General features: G+C 45.8%; 1 protein-coding gene across 2 annotated transcripts in view; it reads left to right on the forward strand.

Moving 5' to 3' along the window:
- The window catches only part of LOC122943830 (serine hydrolase-like protein), a 44,290-nt gene that overhangs the window by 6,265 nt on the left and 13,859 nt on the right, over positions 1 to 24,166 (forward strand). For both annotated transcript variants that reach the window (XM_044301890.1, XM_044301891.1), the window contains exons 3-9: positions 421 to 558; positions 998 to 1,111; positions 9,319 to 9,360; positions 10,531 to 10,550; positions 16,382 to 16,456; positions 18,567 to 18,664; positions 21,364 to 21,443. In XM_044301890.1, the coding sequence (XP_044157825.1) occupies positions 421 to 558; positions 998 to 1,111; positions 9,319 to 9,360; positions 10,531 to 10,550; positions 16,382 to 16,456; positions 18,567 to 18,664; positions 21,364 to 21,443 (567 nt within the window). The remainder of the gene's footprint in view (positions 1 to 420; positions 559 to 997; positions 1,112 to 9,318; positions 9,361 to 10,530; positions 10,551 to 16,381; positions 16,457 to 18,566; positions 18,665 to 21,363; positions 21,444 to 24,166) is intronic.

Raw genomic sequence — 24,166 nt, forward strand, 5'->3', positions numbered from 1 at the left:
AAAGACCAAGTAAAAATCTAATACCTGAGTTACATTCCAACCTGCAGTGCAGGCCACAGGCGGTCGCAATGATGTCATCCGTTCACATCTGCAGTGCTCAGCTGTATGGCAGTTCTGAGGATGGTGATACAGGTGTAATGGCAATGCCCCCGTTGCTCCTAGAGGCTCATTTGCATATATTAAGACGTTATTTTCTCAGCAAAGCGGGCACATATGAACATGGGACCAACACAGATGCCTTCAGATGCCAAGTGCATATGTAACAGGTCAGCCGGTGTCATAGGTACAAATCTGCTGACAGATGGCCTTTAAAGTCCTCACAATAGGAGCTATTGCTGAATTGCTCTATTGTGATGGATCACTTACCAATATTTCCTCTAAATACTCTGGTGGTAACTATATTTTTATGTCTTATTTCAGAACTGAGGTTTAAAGTCCCATGGGGACACTTAGCAGCCAAAGCCTGGGGCCCATCAGAAGGGCGACCGGTCTTGTGCCTACATGGGTGGTTGGATAACGCTAACACTTTTGACAGACTTATTCCAATGCTTCCCCAAGGTGAGTTCAGAATGTTTATGTCTGATATACCCCTGAAGAGGTCTTACCCTCTTTCCAGTGTGCCATATTCTTAACGCTATGTTTGGTGGTGGTCTGACCTCTAGGACCCCCCCTGCGATCAAGATAACGAAGGACGTTAGGGACTCCTAGACGAGCACTGGGCAGAGAAATGCAGCTTTGCTCTAGTGAATGGGGCTGTGGTGCAGTTCCCTGCAGGCAGCCATTATATTAAAAATGTATATTGCAAGATCTGCAAATCACTGTATGTGCAATGGCCTGGAAAGGAAGCCACTAATCTAAACTATAGTGTTCCATGCGGATTCCTTTAGTGGACACATACATACACTCAGCTTTATATATTAGATATTGCTTCAAACACGTTTGTAAACATTTTTTTGTATATACCATGGTATTAAATACATTGTTGCCTATTTTGCAGACCATTACTATGTAGCTTTGGATTTCTCAGGACATGGACAGTCCTCCCATATGCCTATAGGAATGAGGTATCAACATCTGGACTATTTGAGCGATGTACATAGAGTGGTAACATGTAAGTTGAGCTTGATGTATTTTCATGACCCATGCTTGGGAAATCTCTACACATGCTAGTGTATATTTATTAAATGAGTGCAAAGGAATCGGTTCATAAAGGGGTCATCTTGCAAAAAATATTGTTTTTAGTTAAAGGCTATGGACACCTTCTGGGATTTTTATTTTTTTTCCATGATTGTATTTTACTCATTTTAGGCTAAATCATTTTTTTAAATTGGCCTTTATTAAATATATTGAGCCATTCTATGACAGTGTTGATTGTTTTCTCTAGCTGTGTGAATGGTACTTTCACTTTGCGCTGGTCATCTAATAACCCTAAAATTACTAAAATGTCAAACACTTATTTAAGCCACATTCTTATCGGTAAGACAGCAAAGATAAGAAGCCAAAAATAAAGATCCTGCTAATAGATAAACTCAAAGCTGTGGAGGGAAAACGTCTCATTTTTAATAAAGACCAATTGAAGAAATTATTTTTTAGCTGACAATGAGTTCAATGCAATAATAAAAAAATAAAAATAAAATTGCCACCAAAGGTGTACATGGCCTTTAAATCCACCTCATATGCTTATATCCCCAGATATTCAATAATTAGTGTTAGTATAGCGCTATCTACTATTTCTATTGAACAGTCATTCGGCATCCACCTCAGTAACCTTATGCTCAGTCTTGCATTTCTTTCTGCTCCGTCAGGTATGCTGAGGGATTCCTGGGGTGGTTAGCCGGCTGCTTTTGATGCTGCAGTGTCCTTTTCTCGCAACTACAGGTTATGCTGCCAGACGCTGCAGGTGGCGCTATACTAACGTTATTCCTGCAATATTTGTAAATCTCAGCATTATTCTGATATGTGTAAATACAAACTATGTCTATATTTACATATAAGTTATATTCTTTGTGGGATAACTCCTATTTAAAGGGGTTGTATCATATCAGGCATGAATGGCATATTGCTAGGATACCCCACCAGTGTCAGATAGGTGAGGGTCGGAAGTCCCATAGTAGTGATAGGAGAGCACACCGCACATGCACAGCCACCTCTCTACTATGGGAGTGCATGACTGCTCGGCAGGGGCTGAATAGGAAGGTAAAATGGCTCTAGAAAAAAACAAAGTTAGCCCAATGTTGTAGGTGAAGTGAGTCTAAATTGACAGAAGATGGGGCAACACAAGTTGGCCGGATCATCAATACCACAGTGCAGCACAAAATGCCCCCCCAGAAGCTGTCCCTCTGTGGTGGCCATCAATAGCTGCCACTTTCTGTCCTACTCGTTCCTTAATTGTATCTAATTAAGATATGTAGCAGGCGTCTTAGGAGGTGAGACATAGCCACAGCACCAAGCCATCCCTACCTTCAGCATGCTGCCTGGACTTCCTCTAATATCCCCTATAGTGCACGGGGTAGTATGTACCTGGCCAGCTGCAGTGAGGAGGGCTTTGGTGGCCCTTTGGGCATCAGCCTACCGGGAAAATTCTCTGTATTATTTCCCAGCTATTTTTGGAACTCCCATATCTGTGAATGGAGGTTGGCGATGCTTGCACGATGTGCTCTCCTTCACTTTGGAAGATAGGTGCAGACCCACCTCTGGGACTCGCTCCTATCTGACATTGGTTGTATATCCCAACGATATGCCATGAATGCCTGAGGTGAGACAACACCTTTAATTGATGCCATATTGCTAGGATATCACTTACTGATCGACTAACTGGTTTCGAGGGGTCTCAGTGGTTAGACCTCTCATCTCATTTTTTGGGACTTTTTTTTTTATGAATTAAGATGGAAAACTTCGGCTTGCTCACCTTGGCGATTTTAATTTCCATTATAGGAGCAGAACAAAAGAAATAAATGAATCTGGCACATACAGTCAGACATTGCTAACCTGATCAATCACTGTTTTTGGTAAAAATGATATTATACATGGGAAATAATTTACTAGCAGGTGTAGTAGAGTAATAGAAATCCAACAGTCATGACATGCATGCTGCTTATTCTCTGTAATTCAATCCCTTATTAAAAGGGCATGTTCAAAATAATAGCAGTGTGGAGTTCAATGAGTGCAGTGGCGTCTCTAGCTTTCAAATTTTGGGGGGGCACACTGGGGGCCAGGACAAAAGTAGGGGGGGCAGCTATAACAACGATACATTTACACAAGTACGCTTAGAAATGCTGCAATACTTTACCCAATACCTAAAACCGCAACAGGGAAGAAAAGTCCAGCTGTCTGTGGATGACACTTTTAGGCCCCATGCAAACGGCCGTATTGCCGCGGCAGCAGGGAGCGCACGGCGTCATAGCGACCAGTGACGCCGTTCGCTCCTGCTCTCAGGAGGGATCCAGGCCGCGGTTCCACGGCCCGCACACGGCCGTGAAACACGGCCGTGTGCATGGGGCCTTATAGAGAGGGGGATCTGTGGATGACACTGCTATGGGGGGATCTGTGGATGCCACATACCGTGTAATGTGTAGCATCTTATGCTATATGTGTCATCCACAGATCCACCCCATGACAGTGTCATCCCCATTTCCCCCTCCCCATAACAGTGTCATCCACAGATCCCACTCCCCGCCACTCACTGGAGTGTACATTTGACATTTCTAAACCGTAATCCATATCCTGCAGTAACTTTAACTTTAAATCAGGATTAAGCGGCCGCTCATCTCTACTAGTACCTTAACCTTACACCACTCGGCTAGCTTCGGTAACAGGGCCAGGCTACAGCCTACAGGTCCTGCCTGTTAGTTGTTATCGAGTGAGCGCTTATTTCTGCAGGTCAGAGCATACGGATTACATTTTAGAAGAAATGTACACTCCTGTGAGCGGTCCAGACCAGTGGTGGATCAGAGCCTGGTCTCGGGAGGGGCACTTCCAGATTATTTTCTGTCCACCGCCACAGAACAAGGGTGCTTATAGAACAGACTACACAGTGTAGAGGCATACTATATATTGTGGGGCACAGTGTAGCGGTATACTGTATATTGTGGGGCACAATGTAGGCTATATGTGTATAACAAACATATTTCACATGAACACTTACATTTACTTGGCTTGGCCCTTGGGGGTCTCGGTCGCCGCTTCCACACTTTGGCCGGGGGCTCGGCGGAGCTGATGTTGTGTTTTATCCTATGAGAAAGATTTCATAATAAGGATTTGGAGAAGGGGCAGAGGGATAGCAGAGCAGGGAGAGGCTGGTGCTGCTACTAGGGGTGATACCATGGGGGAGTAATAAAGCCCACCATAATGCCCCCCAGTAGTAATAATTCTCCTTATAATGTGACAATGCAAAAAATACCCCCTTATGCCCCCAGTTGAGCTAATGTCCCCCATAATGTGCCAGTATAAAATACCCCTATATAGTGCCCCCAGTAAATGCCCCATAGTGCTCCTCTCCCCCTTCCTCCTAGTGCCCCCATAATGTACCAGTATAAAATGCCCCAGTAGATGCCCTCAATGTCCCCCATAATTTTGCAAGTATAAATTACCCCTTCTTAGTGCCCCCGTAGATGACTCCATAGTACTCCTCTCCCCCCTTCCCCATAGTACCATAATGTGTCCCAGTTAAAATGCTACTGTACAGAGCCCCCCATATAAAACACCCTTTCTTTGTGTTGCCTCAGTAGATGCCCCTATAGTGCCCACCAATAATGTGCCAGTAATAAGACCCCCATTACGTGCCAGTAATAAGACCCCCATTACGTGCCAGTAATAAGACCCCCATTACGTGCCAGTAATAAGACCCCCATTACGTGCCAGTAATAAGACCCCCATTACGTGCCAGTAATAAGACCCCCATTACGTGCCAGTAATAAGACCCCCATTACGTGCCAGTAATAAGACCCCCATTACGTGCCAGTAATAAGACCCCCATTACGTGCCAGTAATAAGACCCCCATTACGTGCCAGTAATAAGACCCCCATTACCTGCCAGTAATAAGACCCTCCCATCATGTGCCAGTATTAGGTCCCTCCCATCATGTGCCAGTATTAAGCCCCCCCATCATGTGCCAGTATTAAGCCCCCCCATCATGTGCCAGTATTAAGGCCCCCCCCATCATGTGCCAGTATTAAGGCCACCCCCATCATGTGCCAGTATTAAGGCCCCCCCCATCATGTGCCAGTATTAAGTCCCCCCCATCATGTGCCATTATTAAGTATCACTATTGTAAAAAAAACAAAAACAAAAAAACACTTATACTTACCTCAGTGGCAGCGATGCGATGCAGGCCTCTTCTGGCCTGTGTCCCACGCTGTATGGCTCAGGCGGCGTGATGACGTCATCGCGCCGCCTGCGCCGGCCTCTGATAGGCTGCAGGCACTAGGCCGGCAGCCTATCAGAGCAAGGGGAAGGGACACGCCTCTCCCTCCCCTGCACCGCCGCATTAGTGATGGGAAGTTCGGATCTTATAGGTGAATCGGTTCATTTGAATCAGCTCATTCAAATGAACCGATTCATGAATCGGATCTTCGGTTCACTTGGTGAGTCAGACTGCTGAGCTGACTCGCAAGTGAACCGAAGACTCTAGGTGCTGGTGCGCATGCGCAGATGCTTGATACATTCGATTCACTCACTACTTGCTGCGCTGCTGACTCAGTGTAGTTGGCTCGTCTTCTTCAGCTCTCTCTGAACTCTGATTACTAGTATTGAGTGATTTATTATAGTAAAGGGAAGCTGAGGCTGACGCCGGACAGGAGGACTCAGGAGTCAGACAGGAGTCAGAAGCTGTCACTGTGGTGTGCAATGTGCATTGTTACCCACAGTGACAACAGTCTGACACTGACAGTACAATCCATAAAGGTGATGTGAACCCACCCTTAGGCCCCTTTCACACTTGCGTTGTCCGGATCCGGCATAGAGTTCCGTCGTCGGGGCTCTATGCCGGAAGAATCCTGATCAGGATTATCCCCATGCATTCTGAATGGAGAGAAATTCGTTCAGGATGTCTTCCGTTCCGGAACGGAACGTTTTTTGGCCGGAGAAAATACCGCAGCATGCTGTACTTTTTGCTCCGGCCAAAAATCCTGAACACTTGCCGCAAGGCCTGATCCGGAATTAATGCCCATTGAAAGGCATTGATCCGGATCCGGCCTTAAGCTAAACGTCGTTTCGGCACATTGCCGGATACGACGTTTAGCTTTTTCTCAATGGTTACCATGGCTGCCGGGACGCTAAAGTCCTGGCAGCCATGGTAAAGTGTAGCGGGGAGCGGGGGAGCGGCATACTTACCGTCCGTGCGGCTCCCGGGGCGCTCCAGAGTGACGTCAGGGCGCCCCAGGCGCATGGATGACGTGATCGCATGGCACGTCATCCATGCACATGGGGCGCTCTGACATCACTCTGGAGCGCCCCGGGAGCCGCACGGACTGTAAGTATACTGCTCCCCCGCTCCCCGCTCCTACTATGGCAACCAGGACTTTAATAGCGTCCTGGCTGCCATAGTAACGCTGAACGCATTTTGAAGACGGATCCGTCTTCGAATGCTTTCAGTTCACTTGCGTTTTTCCGGATCCGGCGTGTACTTCCGGCAAGTGGAGTACACGCGGGATCCGGACAACGCAAGTGTCAAAGAGGCCTTAGTTATATAGCTACTGAATGAGATGCCTTTAACATATATATCTCCTGAGAAGCCAATTTGATTCTAAAGGGTTAATTTAGGCTAGTTTCACACTAGCGTTCGGCTGTCCGCTCGTGAGCTCCGTTTGAAGGGGCTCATGAGCGGACCCGAACGCTTCCGTCCAGTCCTGATGCAGTCTGAATGGATGCGGATCCGCTCAGACTGCATCAGTCTGGCGGCGTTCAGCCTCCCCTCCGTACGGCCAGGCGCACAGCTGAACGCTGCTTGCAGCGTTCAGCTGTCCGCCTGGCCGTGCGGAGGCGTGCGGATCCATCCAGACTTACAATGTAAGTCAATGGGAACGGATCCGCTTGAAGATGACACCATATGGCTCAATCTTCAAGCGGATCCGTCCCCCATTGACTTTACATTGAAAGTCTGAACGGATCCGCTCAGGCTACTTTCGCACTTAGAAATTTTTCTAAGTTATTAATGCAGACGGATCCGTACTGAACGGAGCCTCCGTCTGCATTAATATGATCGGATCCGTTCAGAACTGATCCGATCAAGCGCAAGTGTGAAAGTAGCCTGAATCGAATGAGTCACAAACTAAGTCGGATCTTTAGATTCTTTTAACTTGTGACTCATTTGATTCATTTCTATTCATAGACTCCCTGCACTTGTGTGACTCAGACGACAGTCAGAGCTGCTAGTGTGCTGTGCTTGCCTTGCCCCCTCAGCTCTGGTCGGTGATTGGTTGGTGGGCGGGGAGGGGTGGGGCTGGCAGAAGCCAGCTTCCACTCTGAGATCATATTACGCTCCTCCCCTTCCCTCCCTCAGGCTCCGGCTCCCTGCGTCCCTGCTGCCAGCAGCGTGAGGTGAGAGACTCTCTGTGACTGAGCTGAGCTGAACTCGGATCAGTCAAGTGAATGCCGCTGGCACAGGCAGTAGTAAGGAGAAGCGCTCATCTCCCTGTGCCTGGCAGCGGCTCACTTGGGGGGGGGCGCATTTTAGTTGGGGGGGCACATGGGGGGGCCCAGCATGATGTAGGGGGGACCGTGGCCCCCTCTGGCCGCCCCCTGGCGACGCCACTGAATGAGTGAGGTCATGCATTCTTTGAAAAACAGGTGGCAATTATTGCCCTTATTTAAGGAAGGAAGGCAGCAAATGTTGTACATGCTGGTTACAGTGCATTTCTCTCTGAAATTCTGAGGTAAATGGGTTGTTCCAGACATTGTTCAGAAGAACAGCGTACCTTGATTAAAAAGTTGATTGGAGAGGGGAAAACCTATAATAAAGTGCAAAAAATGATAGGCTGCTCAGCTAAAATGATCGGAAATGCATTAAAATTGCAACCAAAACCTGAAAGACGTGGAAGAAAGCGAAAAACTACCATTGAAATGGATAGAAGAATAGCCAAAATGGCAAGGACAAACAATCAGCTCCAGGAAGATCAAAGAAGGTCTAAAGTTACCTGTGAGTACTGTTACATTTAGCTTGGCTTTACATAGGTGTCTTCTATCTGCAAGAAGCCCCTGCAAAGTCCCACTGTTGAAAAAAAAGACATGTGCTGAAGAGGTTACAATTTGCCAAAGAGCACAGTGACCGGCCTAAAGAGAAATGGCGCAACATTTTGTGGACTAATGACAGTAAGATTGTTTTTTTTTTTGGGTCTAGTGGCCGGAGACAGTTTGTCAGACGACCCCCAAACACTAAATTCAGGCCACAGTACACTGTGAAGACAGTGAAGCATGGTGGCGCAAGCATCATGATATCGGGATGTTTCTCATACTACGGTGTTGGACCTATTCATCGCATTACCAGGGATCATGGATCAGTTTGAATACATCAGAATACTTGAAGAGGTCATGCTGTCTTATGCTGAAGAGGAAATGCCCTTGAAATGGATGTTCCAACAAAACAACGACCCCCAAACACACCAGTAAACGTGCAACATCTTGGTTCCATACCAACAAGATTGACGTTATGGAGTGGCCAGCCCAATCCCCGGATCTTAATCCAATAGAAAACTTGTGGGGTGACATAAAAAATGCAGAAGAAATGGAGAAGAACTATGGAATGTAGTCCAATCATCCTCGGCTGGAATACCTGGTCACAGGGGCCGGAGGTTGGTTGACTCCATGCAACACAGATGTACAGCAGTTCTCAGAAACAGTGGTTATACAACTAAATATTAGTTAAGTGTTTTTCAAAGGAAAGCAAAATCTTCAAACGTTTTTCAGTTTTATATAGTGAATGTTTGTTTGTAAAGAAGAATACAAACACTATTTTTTTTTTTGAACAGTCTAATATTCACTTTTTTTTTTTTAGAGGAACAACACAAATTTGATAGATTTTTCTTCATGTTTTGATTTGGAATAGAATGTGTAGTGTTCCCAATGCATTTGTCTGCATGGAAATAAAAGCTATTAGAAAGATTTTGAGCTTTATTCACTTTTTTTTTTTTTAAACACACTGCTATTATTTTGAACACAACTGTACCTGAGACACCAGACAGACCTCATTGACAATCATGGGGTACATTTGTCTTCTGGTTAAGAGTGTATGTGTGTGTGTGTGTGTGTATATATATATATATATATATATATCTATCAAGAAATTATTAATTTATATTTTGTTCTCTTTTTTTTTTCCATAGCTTTAGGTTGGAAAAGATTCTCAATATTAGCACACAGTATGGGTGAGAATTTCTTGTATTTTCATTCTATACCTAGTTCCTTGGAGGGGAGAGCGTAGGCATATAACAAACCCCTGGTGACCTGCATGTTGATGGGCTTCTATCTGGCTGCAGTGTCTTTTTAGCCAACTAAAACCAGATGCCACATATTCTTTTTTTGATAATGTGCTTTTATTTACTGATTGAAGATATTTTTTTAAATTTTATTTCCTGAATGTGATAATGGGGGCGGCCATCTTGCCAAAGCTGTTAGTATCAGCATTTAGAGATGTGCTTTACAGCAGCTACCATGAGCCATAGGTACAATGGACAGGAGCTGACCTCATGGACTTCTGTAGAAGGGTTTTCTAAGCATCCTCTATGGCCTGTGTGGAGGTTCATTTGGGTCCATCAAATTATGATCATGGCAATGATGCCAGGAGCAGGTTAGTCCAGCTCTGCAGGGCTTATAAAAAGACATCCTCACCCCTTCCGATTTACAATCCCACCCCCCCCCCCCCCAACCAATGTGTACAGAAGACATCACACTGTCCTGTGAAGTTGCCATTGGATTGTATTCTCCTACTAGACAAAGGGAAAGGTCCCTATTCCATTTCTATGTACATTCCTGAGCTAATTTTTGGCAGAGATTTTCGAGATGGGACAGGAGCCCATGGCAAGATTCATAATGGGCATATGCAGAAATTTGATGGGTATACCATAACCAGTGTCAGTGAATTAGAAACCACTGCTGATGCCTGATTTTAGGTGTAAATGTACCTGACTAGAATTACTTTATAGCATGACATGAGGGGATTGTCATGTTCATGCATGCTTTCAAGATGGCTCTAAATGAGGTTATCCCATGACAAATATTTATCGCATATCCATAGCATGATTGATGGAGGTCGCTGGGACCCCCACCGATCAATGGAACAGGGAACCCAAGCTTCTCTTATTGGAAGCATATGAATGGAATACAGGGCTAAAAAAAAAAGGAAATACTAAAATAAAATTAACATGCAGTAAGAATAAAGCCTCATGTATTACAGAAAATTTACATGACCAAACTGAAAAAACAGGAAATGTGCTTCGGGGTAAATGGCTTATTCTTTAGTTAAACTTAGTAAATGAATACTCCTTTCTTATTTTACTGATCGAAGAATACAAACTTTTTTTTCTATTTTTCTGCAGGTGGTTTTCTTGGAGGAATAGTAAGTCAATTCTGAAATTTTCTGTTTCTACCCTGCTGCACTGGTACAAGGCTCATTGGCCTATCCTGTATGAATGGAAATAATAGTGGATCCCGGTGTGGTGCAAATTCTGGCAAATGAAATAAATAATAATTGAACGATGGGATAATCCCACCTCCTTAACAATCAGGGGTCCATTTACCTCCTTTGTTTACTCATTAGGTTGTTACACAGACCAAAAAAGCGGAAAAGCGTTTGTATAAACGCCCGTACCAGATGATCTTCCAGTGTAAAAGATGCCGGGAATCATCATTGTTCATCAGGTGATCGTGTTGTTCAGGCACCACAGAAAATCTTCCTTCCTGTGCAGCAGATCGTACTGTCTAAACAATGATCTGCTGTGCTGAATGCAGCCCTCCTCTCTGCTGATGATCTGACAGTAATCAGGGGTGTCTGCTTTGTCCCCGATAATCTGCCAGATGAGCGAACACCTGGAAGTTCGGGTTCGGCCGAACTTCGGTTAAAAGTTCAGGTTCAGGACTCGGACCTGACCCGAACTTGACCCCGAACCCCATTGAGGTCAATGGGGACCCAAACTTTGGGGCACTAAAATGCCTGTAAAATAGATATAGTAAGGGCTAGAGGGCTGCTAAATGGGGGCAAGAGCAGGACAATTGCCCTGCAAACAAATTTGGATAGGAAAATGACAATATGAGATGGAATAAAAAAAATAAATCAAAAATAATAATCTTGAACTAGGAGGTTGAGGAGGCGGTGAACGTGTAGGTAGAAGCGGTGGTGGAGGAGGTACCCAACACAGTTTGTTGTGTGTGTGTGTGGGTTTAAAAAAAATAAATAAAATTTTTCCCCCCTTTTTATTTTTATTTATTTGATAAATTTGGGAAGACACCAAAACATTGGGAAATAGAAAAGAGAACGCAAAGAGAAAGTGTGCTGGAGTATAACAGTAGCTGGGTGTGGCCAGTATATTTGTCTACTCAGCACAAGGTACAGACAAGTCTTGTGGGATCCATGCCTGGTTCATTTTAATGAGTTTGTCCACGTTGGCTGTAGACAGGCAGCTGCACTTGCCTGTGATCGCCATCCCTGCCGTGCTAAACACATGTTCGGATAATACACTGGCTGCAGGGCAGGCCAGCACCTCCAAGGCGTAAAGGGCAAGCTCAGGCCATGTGCCCAATTTGGAGACCCAGAAGTTGAATGGGGTAGACCTATCAGTCAGTACGTGTAGGCATGTGCACACGTATTGTTCCACCATGTGGCTGAAATGCTGCCTCCTGCTAAGACGTTCCGTATCAGCTGATGGTGCTGGTTGTTGTGGCGTGCTGACAAAGCTTTTCCACATTTCGGCCATGCTAACCCTGCCTTCTGAGGTGCTGGCGGTGCCCCAGCTGCGTTGGCGACTTCTTCCTCCTCCTCTGTCTTTGCCTTGTGTTTCCCCTTCTGTAAGGTGGGAATGCCATCAGCAGCGCGTCTACCAGCATGCGCTTGAACTCGCGCATTTTCCTATCACGCTCCAGTGACAGAATTAAGGATGGCATGTTGTCCTTGTAGTGGGGATCCAGTGGGTGGCCACCCAGTAATCAGCACTGGTTAGAATGTGGTCAACTTGGCGGTCGTTGCGCAGGCACTGCAGCATGTAGTCGCTCATGTGTGCCAGGCTGCCCAGAGGCAATGACAAGCTGTCCTCTGTGGGAGGTGTATCGTCTGTGTCCTCTGTATCCCCCCAGCCACGCACCAGTGATGACCATGAGCTGCTTTGGGTGCCACCCTGCTGTGAACACGGTTCCTCCTTCTCCAGAACTGTGCCCTGGCTGGACAGTTGTGTACCTGGCCTCTGTTGATGCAGGAACCCACCCTTTGAGCCACTTGTGAATGACTGGCCTGATAACCGTGGAAATTATGCCTCTTCCTCCTGTGCCACATCCTCTTCCATCATCGCCCGAAGTGTTTTTTCAAGGAGACATAGAAGGGGGGTAGTAACACTGAGGACGGCGTCATTGGCACTGGCCATGTTGGTGGGGTACTCGAAACAGCACAACACACGTCCCGCATGGAGGCCTACTCTGTGGTGAAGTGTTGCTGTTCCGCAGAGCGAATTACCCATGCGTAATGCAGCTGAAACTCCACTATCACCTGCTGCTGCTCGCACAGTGTCTCCAGCATGTGCAAGGTGGAGTTCCACCTTGTGGGTACGTCTCATATGAGGCGGTGAGTGGGAAGGCCGAAGTTGCGCTGCAGCGCTGACAGGCGAGCAGCAGCAGGGTGAGAACACCAAAAGCACAGACGGCCTGCACTATCTGCAGCAGCTCTGAAATATCGGGGTAATTTTTCAGGAACCTCTGCAATACCAAATTCAGCACATGCGCCAGGCAAGGGATGTGCATCAAACCGGCTAGGCCCAGAGCTGCTACGAGATTTCGCCTTTTATCGCACACCGCCAGGCCAGGCTTGAGACTCAGTAGCACCAACCACTCATCGGTCTGTTCCATGCCCATCCACAGCTCCTGCGCGGTGTAGGTTTTTCCCTCCCAAATGGATCAGTTTTTATACAGCCTGCTGTAGTTTTCCCCTGGCTGTAATGGTGAATGAGTTGCGCTAACAGGATGAGGAAGTTGAGGAGGCAAAGAGAAAAGTCCTGCAATCCTCGGTGGCGGAAGGACATGCGCCAAATTGCTATCCGTTTCAGGCACAGCCGCCACTGCCTTTACCCAGTGCTTGCTGGTCCACGCATCGGTGGTTATGTGGACCTTGCCACAGATGGCGTTGCGCAGAGCACACCTAATTTTGTCCGCCACTTGGTTGTGCAGGGCAGGGATGGCTCGCCTGGAAAAGTAGTGGCGGCTGGGAACCACGTACTGTGGAACAGCCACCGCCATAAGGTTTTTAAAAGTCTCCGTCTCCACCAGACGGTATGACCGCATTTCAAAGGCCAGGAATTTCTAAATGCTGGCATTTAGGGCCAGGGATCGCGGGTGGGTAGAGAGGTACTTCCTCTTTCTCCCCAGCTGAACACTTCCATGGGACAGTGTGGAGATGCTTGGTGATGGTGGCGTTGCTGCCACATCCTCTGTTTGCTGGGTTGCAGGTGCCACTGTCACACTCCAGAGGGGAAGGAGGAGGCAAAGACTGCAGTAGAAGAGGGAGCAGGAGGAGCCTGAGATCTTTTGTGGGTTTTCAGGGGGGTTTACTCCACTGCAGCTCGTGCTTTGCATTTAGATGCCTGGTCATGCAGGTGGTGCTCAGTTTTAGAACATTTATGCCTCTCTTCAGGCTCTGATTGCACAGCCTGCAAACCACTAGCGTCTTGTCGTCAGCACATTGTCTGAAGAACTGCCACGCCAGGGAACTCCTTGGAGCTGGCTGTGGTGGGCAGTAGAAGGCTAGGGGACGGCCACACTGCTTTTGTACCCTGCTCCCTCATTGCTGTGCGGCTGGTGCTGTGTGACCACCACCTCTTCCTCCGAACTGCACACGTCACTCGCATGACCTTGATTCCATGTGGGGTCTAGGACCTCATCATCCTTCACATTGTCTTCCTCCCAATCCTCACGTCTGCACACTGTAGAAAGCCACAGCTGTTGGCATCAGACGTGCTGCCATGTCCACATCCTGAAACATAAGTGGTTGGGCACCGGTGCACTTATTCTCTTCCGGTTCTGGGGCAGGGCTAGGTGGATGGCCCACAGAAACCCTGACAGCAGAGTCATCAAAAAGCATTAGACTGCTGCATGACTTGGGGCTCAGGCTGCTTTATGCCCATGGGCTGCAGGTGCCAACTCTGCGCTTTCAGCAGGGGACCGGGTGGGAGACAATGTGAAGGAACTGGAGGCACTGTCAGCCACCCAATCTACTACTCTGATGCTCTTTTCATTCTTTGAGGTCACCCACCGAACTAACAGTTGAATTAACTATATCATTTTCCTGTCAGGTATGCAATGCAGGTGTACCTCACAAAAAATTGGGTCTATATCACCCAATGAACTAACAGATGGATTAACTGTATTTCTTTCCCTGTCAGGTATGCAATGCAGGTGTACCTCACAACAAGAATGGGAATATGTCACCCACCGAACTAACAGATGGATTAACTATATATTTTTGTGTCAGGGGTGCAAAGCTGGTGTATTGAACCCACAAAAATAAATAAATCAGTATACTGTAGGTCACCCAAAAACAAATAGCCAGATTCCTAACACTCTCCCTCACTTTAGCTTCCTGTCTCTGCACTACTCAGAGCTGATGGGCGGTGCTACATGTGATCCAGCTTGTATAGAGGCCGGGTCACATGATGCATCGGCCAATCACAGCCATGCCATTAGTAGGCATGGCTGTGATGGCTTCCAAGTGCCTACAGCTTAAAAGCTTGTTGATTGGCTGCCCTGCAGCCTTTCAACAAGCTTCTTTAAATGTCCGAACTCGAACCCAAACTTTTCCGGCAAAGTTTCGGGTCCAGGTACCCGAACTTTACAGTTTGCGTTCGCTCAACACTACTGCCAGATCATTGGTCCACGTAGAAGGACCTTTAGTCTGTGAAGAGTTCATCCTTGACAGCTGAGGATATAGCTTAGGTGTGAGATACAAACTGTCACCTAGGAAAGACGCAATCCAAATGTTGCAAATTTTTGGGACTTGTAGTGTTTTCATTTGTGCCTAAGGCTCCTTTACATCATTCGACAATCGGGGTAATTATTAGGAAGGAGCATTCCTAGGGATACTTGTTCCTGATAATTGCCCTGTGTAAAGGTGTCACCGATCACCTGATGAATGAGGAAACACTTGTTCATCAGGTGATAGCGTTGTTGATTTGGACACCAAAATCATTGTTTCTGGGCTGCAGATTGTCCTGTGTAAACTGGAATCTACTGTCCAGCAATGAATGTGTATGGGGATATGCCATCTTTTTAAGGGATCGCTCCTCCCTACACTATGGAGTTGATTGCTGCAGGTAAATGCAGCCTTAATCTTCCCCTGATAATTGTTCAGTCGGCCCATGTTAAGTTTTTCTGAAAACATTGTTTATTAAACAGGATTTTTTTCAAGACCATTATAAATTTCAGACAAGCCCTGAACTAGCCCAAAATAAAAATCATCTTGTACTCGCCCCTCTGCAGCACTGGGTCTCCTGCTTGTTTACAGACTGCAGTAATTCACTGTACTCAGCAGTCTACCACTATGGACTATGATTGCCTGCAGCGGTCAGAAGCCTCACACCTGCATTTCACTATCACACGTCACCAACACTGTGATGTGCACAGTGGCCTGCAGTTATAAGGAAAGTCAGTGCTGCAGCCAATCACTGTCCTCCGTGTTAGACCGCTGAGGACTGTGTTTGTTTGATTTTGCATTGTGTAAAAAATGGGGGGGGGGGGGGGGGTACAGCATTACTAGTGTCCAGACCAGCACCAGAAAAAGGGGTGTGAGTAAGGGGATTTTTTTTATTAGATTTTTTATTTGCAGGGCATAATCCTTTATCTGGATTGTGCCTCTGCTAGGTCACCACTAGTTTTAATACATCTGTAATATAGGGGAGTTCAGGCTGTCATGCATCCCAACCCCGACCTCCACTGACATTTGGATGGTGCTTTTGTCCATAAAATGGGTTCATGTGATGAAACTTGTCATCAAGCCTACACTGTTGAACCTGCCATCTGCGTATAAAAAAAAAAGGCCCTCCATCTGCAGCTATTTTGTGGATGTAATTACATAGAGAACAGCCCAGACATGATTCAAAAATACAGTATAGTAGTAAGTGCCCTATAGTACACATGACAATTTTCATGTGTAAACTTAGTGACCATACCCTTTAAAAATTGCTCTTTATTTTGTAGTTTGCATCTGTATTTCCTGAAACCATTCAGCATCTAATACTTCTGGATTCCTATGGATTTTTACCTGTCCAAGCGGTAAGTAATATTGCATTTATTTTAACATGTAATTTCTTTCCTCTGAATTTTTATTACTGTAATCAGATTCCAGAATACTTGTAAATATATACTGTGTTAAAAGAGCCTTTCTGAAGTATTAAACACTTAAAAGGGAACCTGCCACCTTTACTATGCTCATTGAGGACAGCATAGTCTAGTGACAGACCCGCTACAAATCCTATTCAGGGAAATCAGGCAGTCACAGAAATGTCTGCAGCAAAAATAAATAAATGTTTGGGTACGTCCATGTGAAAGTGAAATGCTGTGGACTTACCGTTGCAGATTTTTGGTGCAGCCAATCCGCAGTGTTGTGCAGTTCCAGGAAAGTGGATGAGATATAATGATATTGAATCCACACTCTGCATGAAAATCTGCAGTGTAAATTGACATTTGGTGTGGATTTGAAATCTGCTGTCAATTTATGCTGCAGATCTCCACCTCAAATTTTACTCTTTGCAGTAGAGGGTGAAATCCACAGCCATTTTAGCGGGAATAAGCGCATGAAATACAAAGTGTTTTTGTCGGGATCTTTGCAGTCAACTTTTCTGCTATTTTTTTTCAGTCGCACGTAGTTTGGTCAGTGATTCGTGTTTTTGTCACTTTTTTTTTAGTGATTTCCATCAGGAATTGTGATCCAAAACCCAGTGGGGGTCAGAAACACAGATATGGTATCATAAATTTGTTTTCACTTGTTCTGAGTTTAGGCCTGGTTTTGGCTTAAAGCCACATTTGGAAATTACTTATTAAATTGCTGACCAAACACTGACGTGTGAACTAGGCCTGACCTAAAGCTAACGGAAACACTAACGCTGGGTTCACACCTGAGCGTTCGCGATGGAGCGCTCTGTATGCGCGATTGTATGGGCGTTTGCAATTGCGCATACAGAGACAAGCGAACGCCCATTGTCGCGCGTTCCTGAAAGTCTATGTATGGGAACGCACGACAAGACGCCCCAAAGAAGCTCATGTACTTCTTGTGGCGTCGGTTGTTTTACAGCGCGATCGTACGCGCTGTAAAACGCCCAGGTGAGAACCATTCCGATAGGGAAGCATTGGTTTCTCCTTGTTGAGCGTTTTACAGCACTTAGGAACGCGCTGTAAAACGCTCAGGTGTGAACCCAGCCTTAGGCCTCTTGCACCTGACCATATGGCTTTTTCAGTATTTTGCGGAATGGCTTGCCTTTAATACAACTGTCCTATTCTTCTCCGTTATGCAGACAATAGGACATGTTCTTTCTTTGAATGGAAATACGGAAATGGAAGTGTTGTGGAAATTTTATTAGGATGTGTATTTGATATATTGTGTATTGTCATCATGTCTCTCAGTGTCAGGGTAAACCGTTGGAGTGGATATCTTCCCGTGTATGTCCTGTCACAGCTGCTGGGCGCAGGGGTCTCCATCGGCGAATGGTCCATGTGCTAAGCACTGGGCTGTGGGCCAGGGGACACTGATGTGTTCAGCAGAGCAGTGTTTTGTTGGCTCATGTATTGCCGCCGGCTAGGGCCCCTGCGCAAGACGCGGATTTATTGGCTTGGCGTGGATGTATTTGTTAAGAGAACAATATAAACGAAAGGAACATGCGTTTGTTGTCTCTAGTGCTCCTGATCAGCCGCTGGAGATAATGACGTTGTCCTGTAAATAAACCTGCATGTGGATCATAGTAACTTTATCTGGCATTGATCACTGAGCAAGGATGGATAAAGTTTGCTCCAGTGGAAATGGGAGATTATTGTATACATGTGTTTGTTAGCTGGCTATGTTATTCTAAATGATGGTGTCTTGTCTTCCTATGTCATCACTTCCTGCATCCTTGTCTTGGGCCAACACCTTTTGTTAGTAAATAAAAGGGAACACACTGAGCAAGGCGGGGGCAGATGCTCAGCAAGAATTCAATTAAGATGGTAGCACCTGGGTCTGTCTCTTACTGCAGCTGAGGGAAAATGGATTTACCTTTTTCCTTGCACAAACCTTTTTTTTTTTTGCGGATCCATTGAAATGAATTTTTTCACGTTCCGTATACAGAACCTAAGTGTGAACTAGGCCTAAGTTGTTTGAAAACACTGTAAATGTTGTTCATTGTGTTTACAGGACTTAACAAACCATGTAAAAAGGTCAGTCACCCATTACTCTCGATTAGAGGGGGCAAATGGAGCAAAGGTTTATACCCCAGAAGGAGCCTTGCAAAGGTAATTTTTATTTTTGTCTTTTTCCATTCATAACTTAACACATGCAAGTGAATGCACAGTGCATATACTTATTGTCTGCATGGCACACACAGATTTTTTTTTAAATTTATTTATTTTCTCTCCACTTTTGAATATGGCTTTTCAACATTCCACAGTTAAAATTCCACTACCAGTGCCTGATAGTTTGATATCCACTACCCATTGCTTTAAAGGGAATATGTCACCACATGCCTCAAAATAAATCAAGCTGACACTGATGATGTGCACTTGTCAGCTGAATCCATTCCATTTGTCCCATGTTGATTGGTGGTCCCAATCCAGAGATACAAGCCATTTTATATACTATGGGTGCATTGCTGATATCTTTAGTCTGTTTCTGTGCCGGCCACGCCCCCTCCCGCTATGAGTGACGACCAGGCAATGTAGAGTTAATGACGCCAGGACCAGAAATCTCATGGGTCATTGATCAAAGAGGCGCACACGCAGCGGCAAGATTTCAGGGCGAGGCGCTATTAGCTGTACCCCCCCCCCCCCCGACCCTGTCACTCAGAGTGGGGAGGAAAGGGGAAATTGTGGCCAGCAAAGAAACTGACTGGAGTTCTAAGTGCAACGACAATGGCGTTGTTGCACCAAGTGGCTAATTTGCATAATATAAAATCACTTGTATATCTGAAATGAGACCAGCAATCAACATGGAACAAGTGGGGTTGGATTCATCTGACAAGTGCATATCTCCCAGTAAAGAAAAAGGGGGTCAGTCAGCTGGGCTGAAAACAAAATATGCAATGTAACAGCTCTCTGCAAACCAAATAAAGTACAAAAATGCATAATTGCTAATGCTATACTTATAAATCATTTTGTACAAAATTATTTGAGCCCGTCTGCCACACGTCAAGGCGATCTCTGTAAGACGGGTTCCTAACACTAAATTCTACCTGTTATGTGCCATGACGGCTACCATACAATTCAGGCAGTGTAGGTTCCACATGCTGGGCCTGCTTTAATTTCTGTCATCTTTGGTGCCAAAATGACCTCCATTATATCCAAGGAATGCAGGTACCAACATGCATGCCGAGCCCACTCCACACCTCTCCTGGTGCCGAATGGCCACCAAAGACTGCAATGAGAGTCCACAACTATATCTCTCGTGGTGCCAAATGGCTTCCAGTGAGTGAGGGAGAGCAGGCCAAGCTATATACTCGCACTAATTAAAATCAGCCTATGGGGCAGACGAGCTGGTCAGGAGTGCAAGACTAAGGTGTCAGCCACACCTCCAGTACAAATTGCAAAGAAAAAAGGTGTGGGGGGGGGGGGGGGGTCAGTCAGCACATCCCAAATCGCAGGAGCACATTGCTATGGCTGAGAACAATACTGTAAAACAAAATCTGCATATCTCCCAGTGTCAGCTGGATTTTTTTTTTTTTCCAGGTATGTGGTGACAGATTTCCTAGTGTTATGATTTTGGTCGTAACGTTTCTTTACCCTAAGTTCATAGTATTTCACATATTTACTTACATTTATATAACAAATCTGCAGTGGTTATTGCTTTTGATATGTACATTGCATTGTTTAAACAGAAGCTGTTTTACCTTTTGTACAGCTCCTTTTGCTTAGGGTAGGTAACATGTTGGATTTTTGTATCCAACAAAAAAAAGTTAATAATGGGCAAGTCCACAGAACAACACGCCAATATTTTATCATAGAGTTCTGTGGCGACATAAGTCTGGTTCAGTAAAATTATGAGTGGATTGGGTGTTAGAACTTAAAGTAGCTCTGGAATAAAATTAAATTAAAATTGGCCCGATGTTGTAGGCAGGTCCAAATTGACAGAAGGTGGGGCGACACAAGTAGGCAGGGCCAACACAAGCCCGGGGTAGGCTGGTACAACAGAAGTAGGGGGGACAGCAATAACTTAGTGCAGCACAAAATACAACCCCAGCAGTACCAAATACCAAAGTACAGCATAAAATACTGTCCTATCACCATACTGAGGATTGTTTTAAACCAGTGGCATTCAAGAGGGCACTTGCGGCTGCTGGCCAGGTGCATAAGTATCTAGCATTAATTAATGCTGAGAGCAGCAGATCATTATGTACCTGTCCAGTGGCCACGAGGGGGACTTTAATGGTCCCTGGGCATGGGCCCAACAGGAAATTTCCCTGTAAGGTCTATAGGTAAAAGGGTTAATCCAACACGTGGAGGAAGAAAAGCTCCCACTAGAACCACAACCTCTTCTGTTCCATTGTCTTGCAGATGGCATCAAGGCACCCATCATGATTCATATCATGCCACCGATCACCAATAGATGGTTTCAACAATCAGTCCCTTATATCTCAGAGGCCATTTTACTGTAAAAAACAAAGTATCCTATATGGAAAGTTTTATACTGTAGAAGGAAGAGTTTCAGCAGTACCTTGCCCTCCACCCTGCTGCCGATTCTGCAGTCAGGGCTGTAGTCACATGACCATACACCGCTCCTTTCAAGAAGGGAAACGTGAAAAGTCTGCAGAGGCTTCATTGACCACAAGAACTTGGTCTGCAGAATAACATATTGACGGTTGTTTAACGTGTATGACGGTTACGGTTGTATCGTGTTCTGGACCATGCAGTGATGCAAATACCAGTGTAGAATTGTTTTACATACTTGTTTGAGTCGACAATATCTATGCACCTCCTTTACCATTTGACATTTTATATAGGCTACTAGATGCCAATTCGTCATTAAATTCTGATACTGCTAAAGTGCTCCTGCAGCGTGGAACTAAACCTGTGCCTGATGGTAAGTAGTTACATTGATCATGTTTTGTTAATTCAATACACTCAGAGCAGTGGGGGGGATGCTGAAGAGATGGTAGTGATCTCCTGCAACTTCCTTGTCTATATACTCTAGTTAGCGAGAGCACAGGGCATACAGATCACACAGACACTGTCAGCACTCACTGCTGACAGTCTACCGATGTTGGGCAGGACGGTATGTAGATAGATATAGATATATAGTGTTTATGGCCAGCTTTAGGGAATACATGAGGGAGGCAGTGAGGGCAGGGAAGCTAAGTGAGTGAGGCACATCTTCGCTATTAAGTACTGTGCTGGACAGTGATGCATAAACAAATATTTAAAAAAAGTTTATCAATTGTGTCACGAACTATGGATCCGACCGCTCCGGATCCCACAGCTCTGACGTAGTGGTCTGTGACGGAGTCTGCGCACACACAGAGACCTCACGTGACCGGGGTATTACCACTCGGCTAACACCCCCCACTATACTTCGGTAACTGCCACCACGTGGGTTCCCGGTCCACGAGCCGACTATCCGGGTCATTCACTATCACACAGATCAGTGGATGAACCGGATATCACTTACTGACCAACCGCAGTCAATCACCCCCAGCTACAATTCCTAAATGCAATTAACTAACTACCTGGTAACGTCTCTTCAAAGGCAAGGTACGTTGTTCAGCAGCTTAGAATATGGAAGACTTGGCCACTTAGATTTTATAATCTTTAATAAGCGGTAAAAAGCAGTGCAGACAAGTCTAATGAAAATGACTATAAATCTACAGAATAATAATAACAATATAAATAATCACGACAGTTCAAATGAAAGGGAAAAAGATGAAAGAATACTTAGTTTCTCTGCAGGGTTTCAGATGGTCGTTCATATGTCCTTTTTGAATCCTTGCAAACCCCTTTTCAGTATGTATCAGGGGAGACCCTCAAAGTTCTTCTGATACAGGGATATGCCGTCAATGTCCAATTAAGTGTCTGGTGATGTTCCATGGGTCTCTCTCCTCTGTCCTTGTGCATGGATTTTTATGAACTCTCCCATGGGCAGGAGACTTACTCCTGTCAGCCAATGGCAGCAGAGTGACTGTGAATCCTAGGGCCTCCAAGTGTTTTATGACCCCATCAAAGTTCAGTTCCTACAATGAGGATTATACTTAAGCCCGTATCTCCCTGATACATCGGCATATTTTTATACAGAATACATATTTGCGATCCTTATTTATTTACCTACAGAATGAGACCACACACGGTAATGCTGGGACCTGTAGTTCTTCTACCACCCATAGGTCAGCTAAGGAATTACATCCTCTAGTCATATTTGATACCAAATTAACCACAATACTCTGTAGAGCCTGGATCTGGTGTCAGAAAGGGCATAAGTTGATTCCTAAATGAAATATGAAAGTGGACTGGTTTTATGCCCAGAGCTAATTAAGGGCTATTAGCTCTCCTCAAACCAGACCTGGAAATTAATGACGTCACGCTCCAGCCAGGCTTGACAGCGAGCTGATCTTGGACAGGATGAGCTGGGCCTGGTGTAGCTTTTATGACCTTTTATTGCTGGCCTTACAGAGTAGTGGTAATAAAAGTGTCCATCTATATCATAGGCGACCCAGGCTTCAGAAAGATGAGAGTTCACAGCTTTTTACATAGGGCCAGAAGCATATAAGATGGCTACCCAGAGGAATTATGTATGTATGCCGGCACACCTCCCTCTTTTAAAAGGTTGCCTGGGGAAATGGCCACAAGCCTATTCCACAGCAACCCAGCCATCTCCGGTCGATTCTCCCTGCCGCGACAACCCGTCGGCATTTCCATGTAAACTACCTTTTCTGTGCTGCACGGTGAAGTTGTACTGCTGCAAAATCAGGCTCCATCTCAGCAGTTTCGCATTGTCTCCTGCGAGACGTGCCAACCAGCTGAGGGGATTGTGATCAGTGATCACTGTGAAATTGCGTCCATACAGGTAGTGTTGTAGCTTTTGCAGGGACCACACAATAGCTAAACACTCCTTCTCTATTGTGGAGTAGCTGGTCTCCCTGGCCAGTAACTTACGGCTCAGGTATAGTACAGGATGCTCCTCCCCGGCCTGGTTCACTTGACTCAGGACTGCACCCAGACCAAAGGCGGAAGCATCCGTGTGGACCACAAACTTCCGAGTGAAATCTGGGGCCTGAAGCACAGGAGCACTGGCTAGTGCATCCTTCAGGGCCTGGAAGCCTTGCTCGCATTCCGGCGTCCATGACACCATCCTGGGCAGCTTCTTCTTGGTCAAGTCTGTCAGAGACTTGGCCAGGGCGCTATAGTTCGGGATGAACTTCCTATAGTACCCGGCTGTTCCCAAGAAAGACATGACCTGCTTCTTGGTGAGAGGTGTTGGCCATCTCGTAATGGCTTTCACCTTCTCTATTTCAGGCCTCAGTGTGCCTCCTCCTACTCTGTGGCCTAAGTAAGTGACCTCATTCATGCCCAGCTGGCACTTGCTAGGCTTAACAGTTAGTCCAGCCGCAGCAAGTTTGTCCAGTACTTGCGACAGGTGCACCAGATGCTCCTTCCACGTGGGGCTATACACGGCAATGTCGTCTAAATAGGCGACAGCACATTCTTCTAGTCCTTCCAGCAAGTCATTCACAAGCCTTTGAAAGGTGGCTGGCGCATTCTTCATCCCAAACGGCATTACAGTAAATTCGTATAAGCCGAAAGGGGTGATGAAGG

This window comes from Bufo gargarizans, chromosome 7 (genome assembly GCF_014858855.1).
Source record: "Bufo gargarizans isolate SCDJY-AF-19 chromosome 7, ASM1485885v1, whole genome shotgun sequence".
Classification (NCBI taxonomy): Eukaryota; Metazoa; Chordata; class Amphibia; order Anura; family Bufonidae; genus Bufo; species Bufo gargarizans.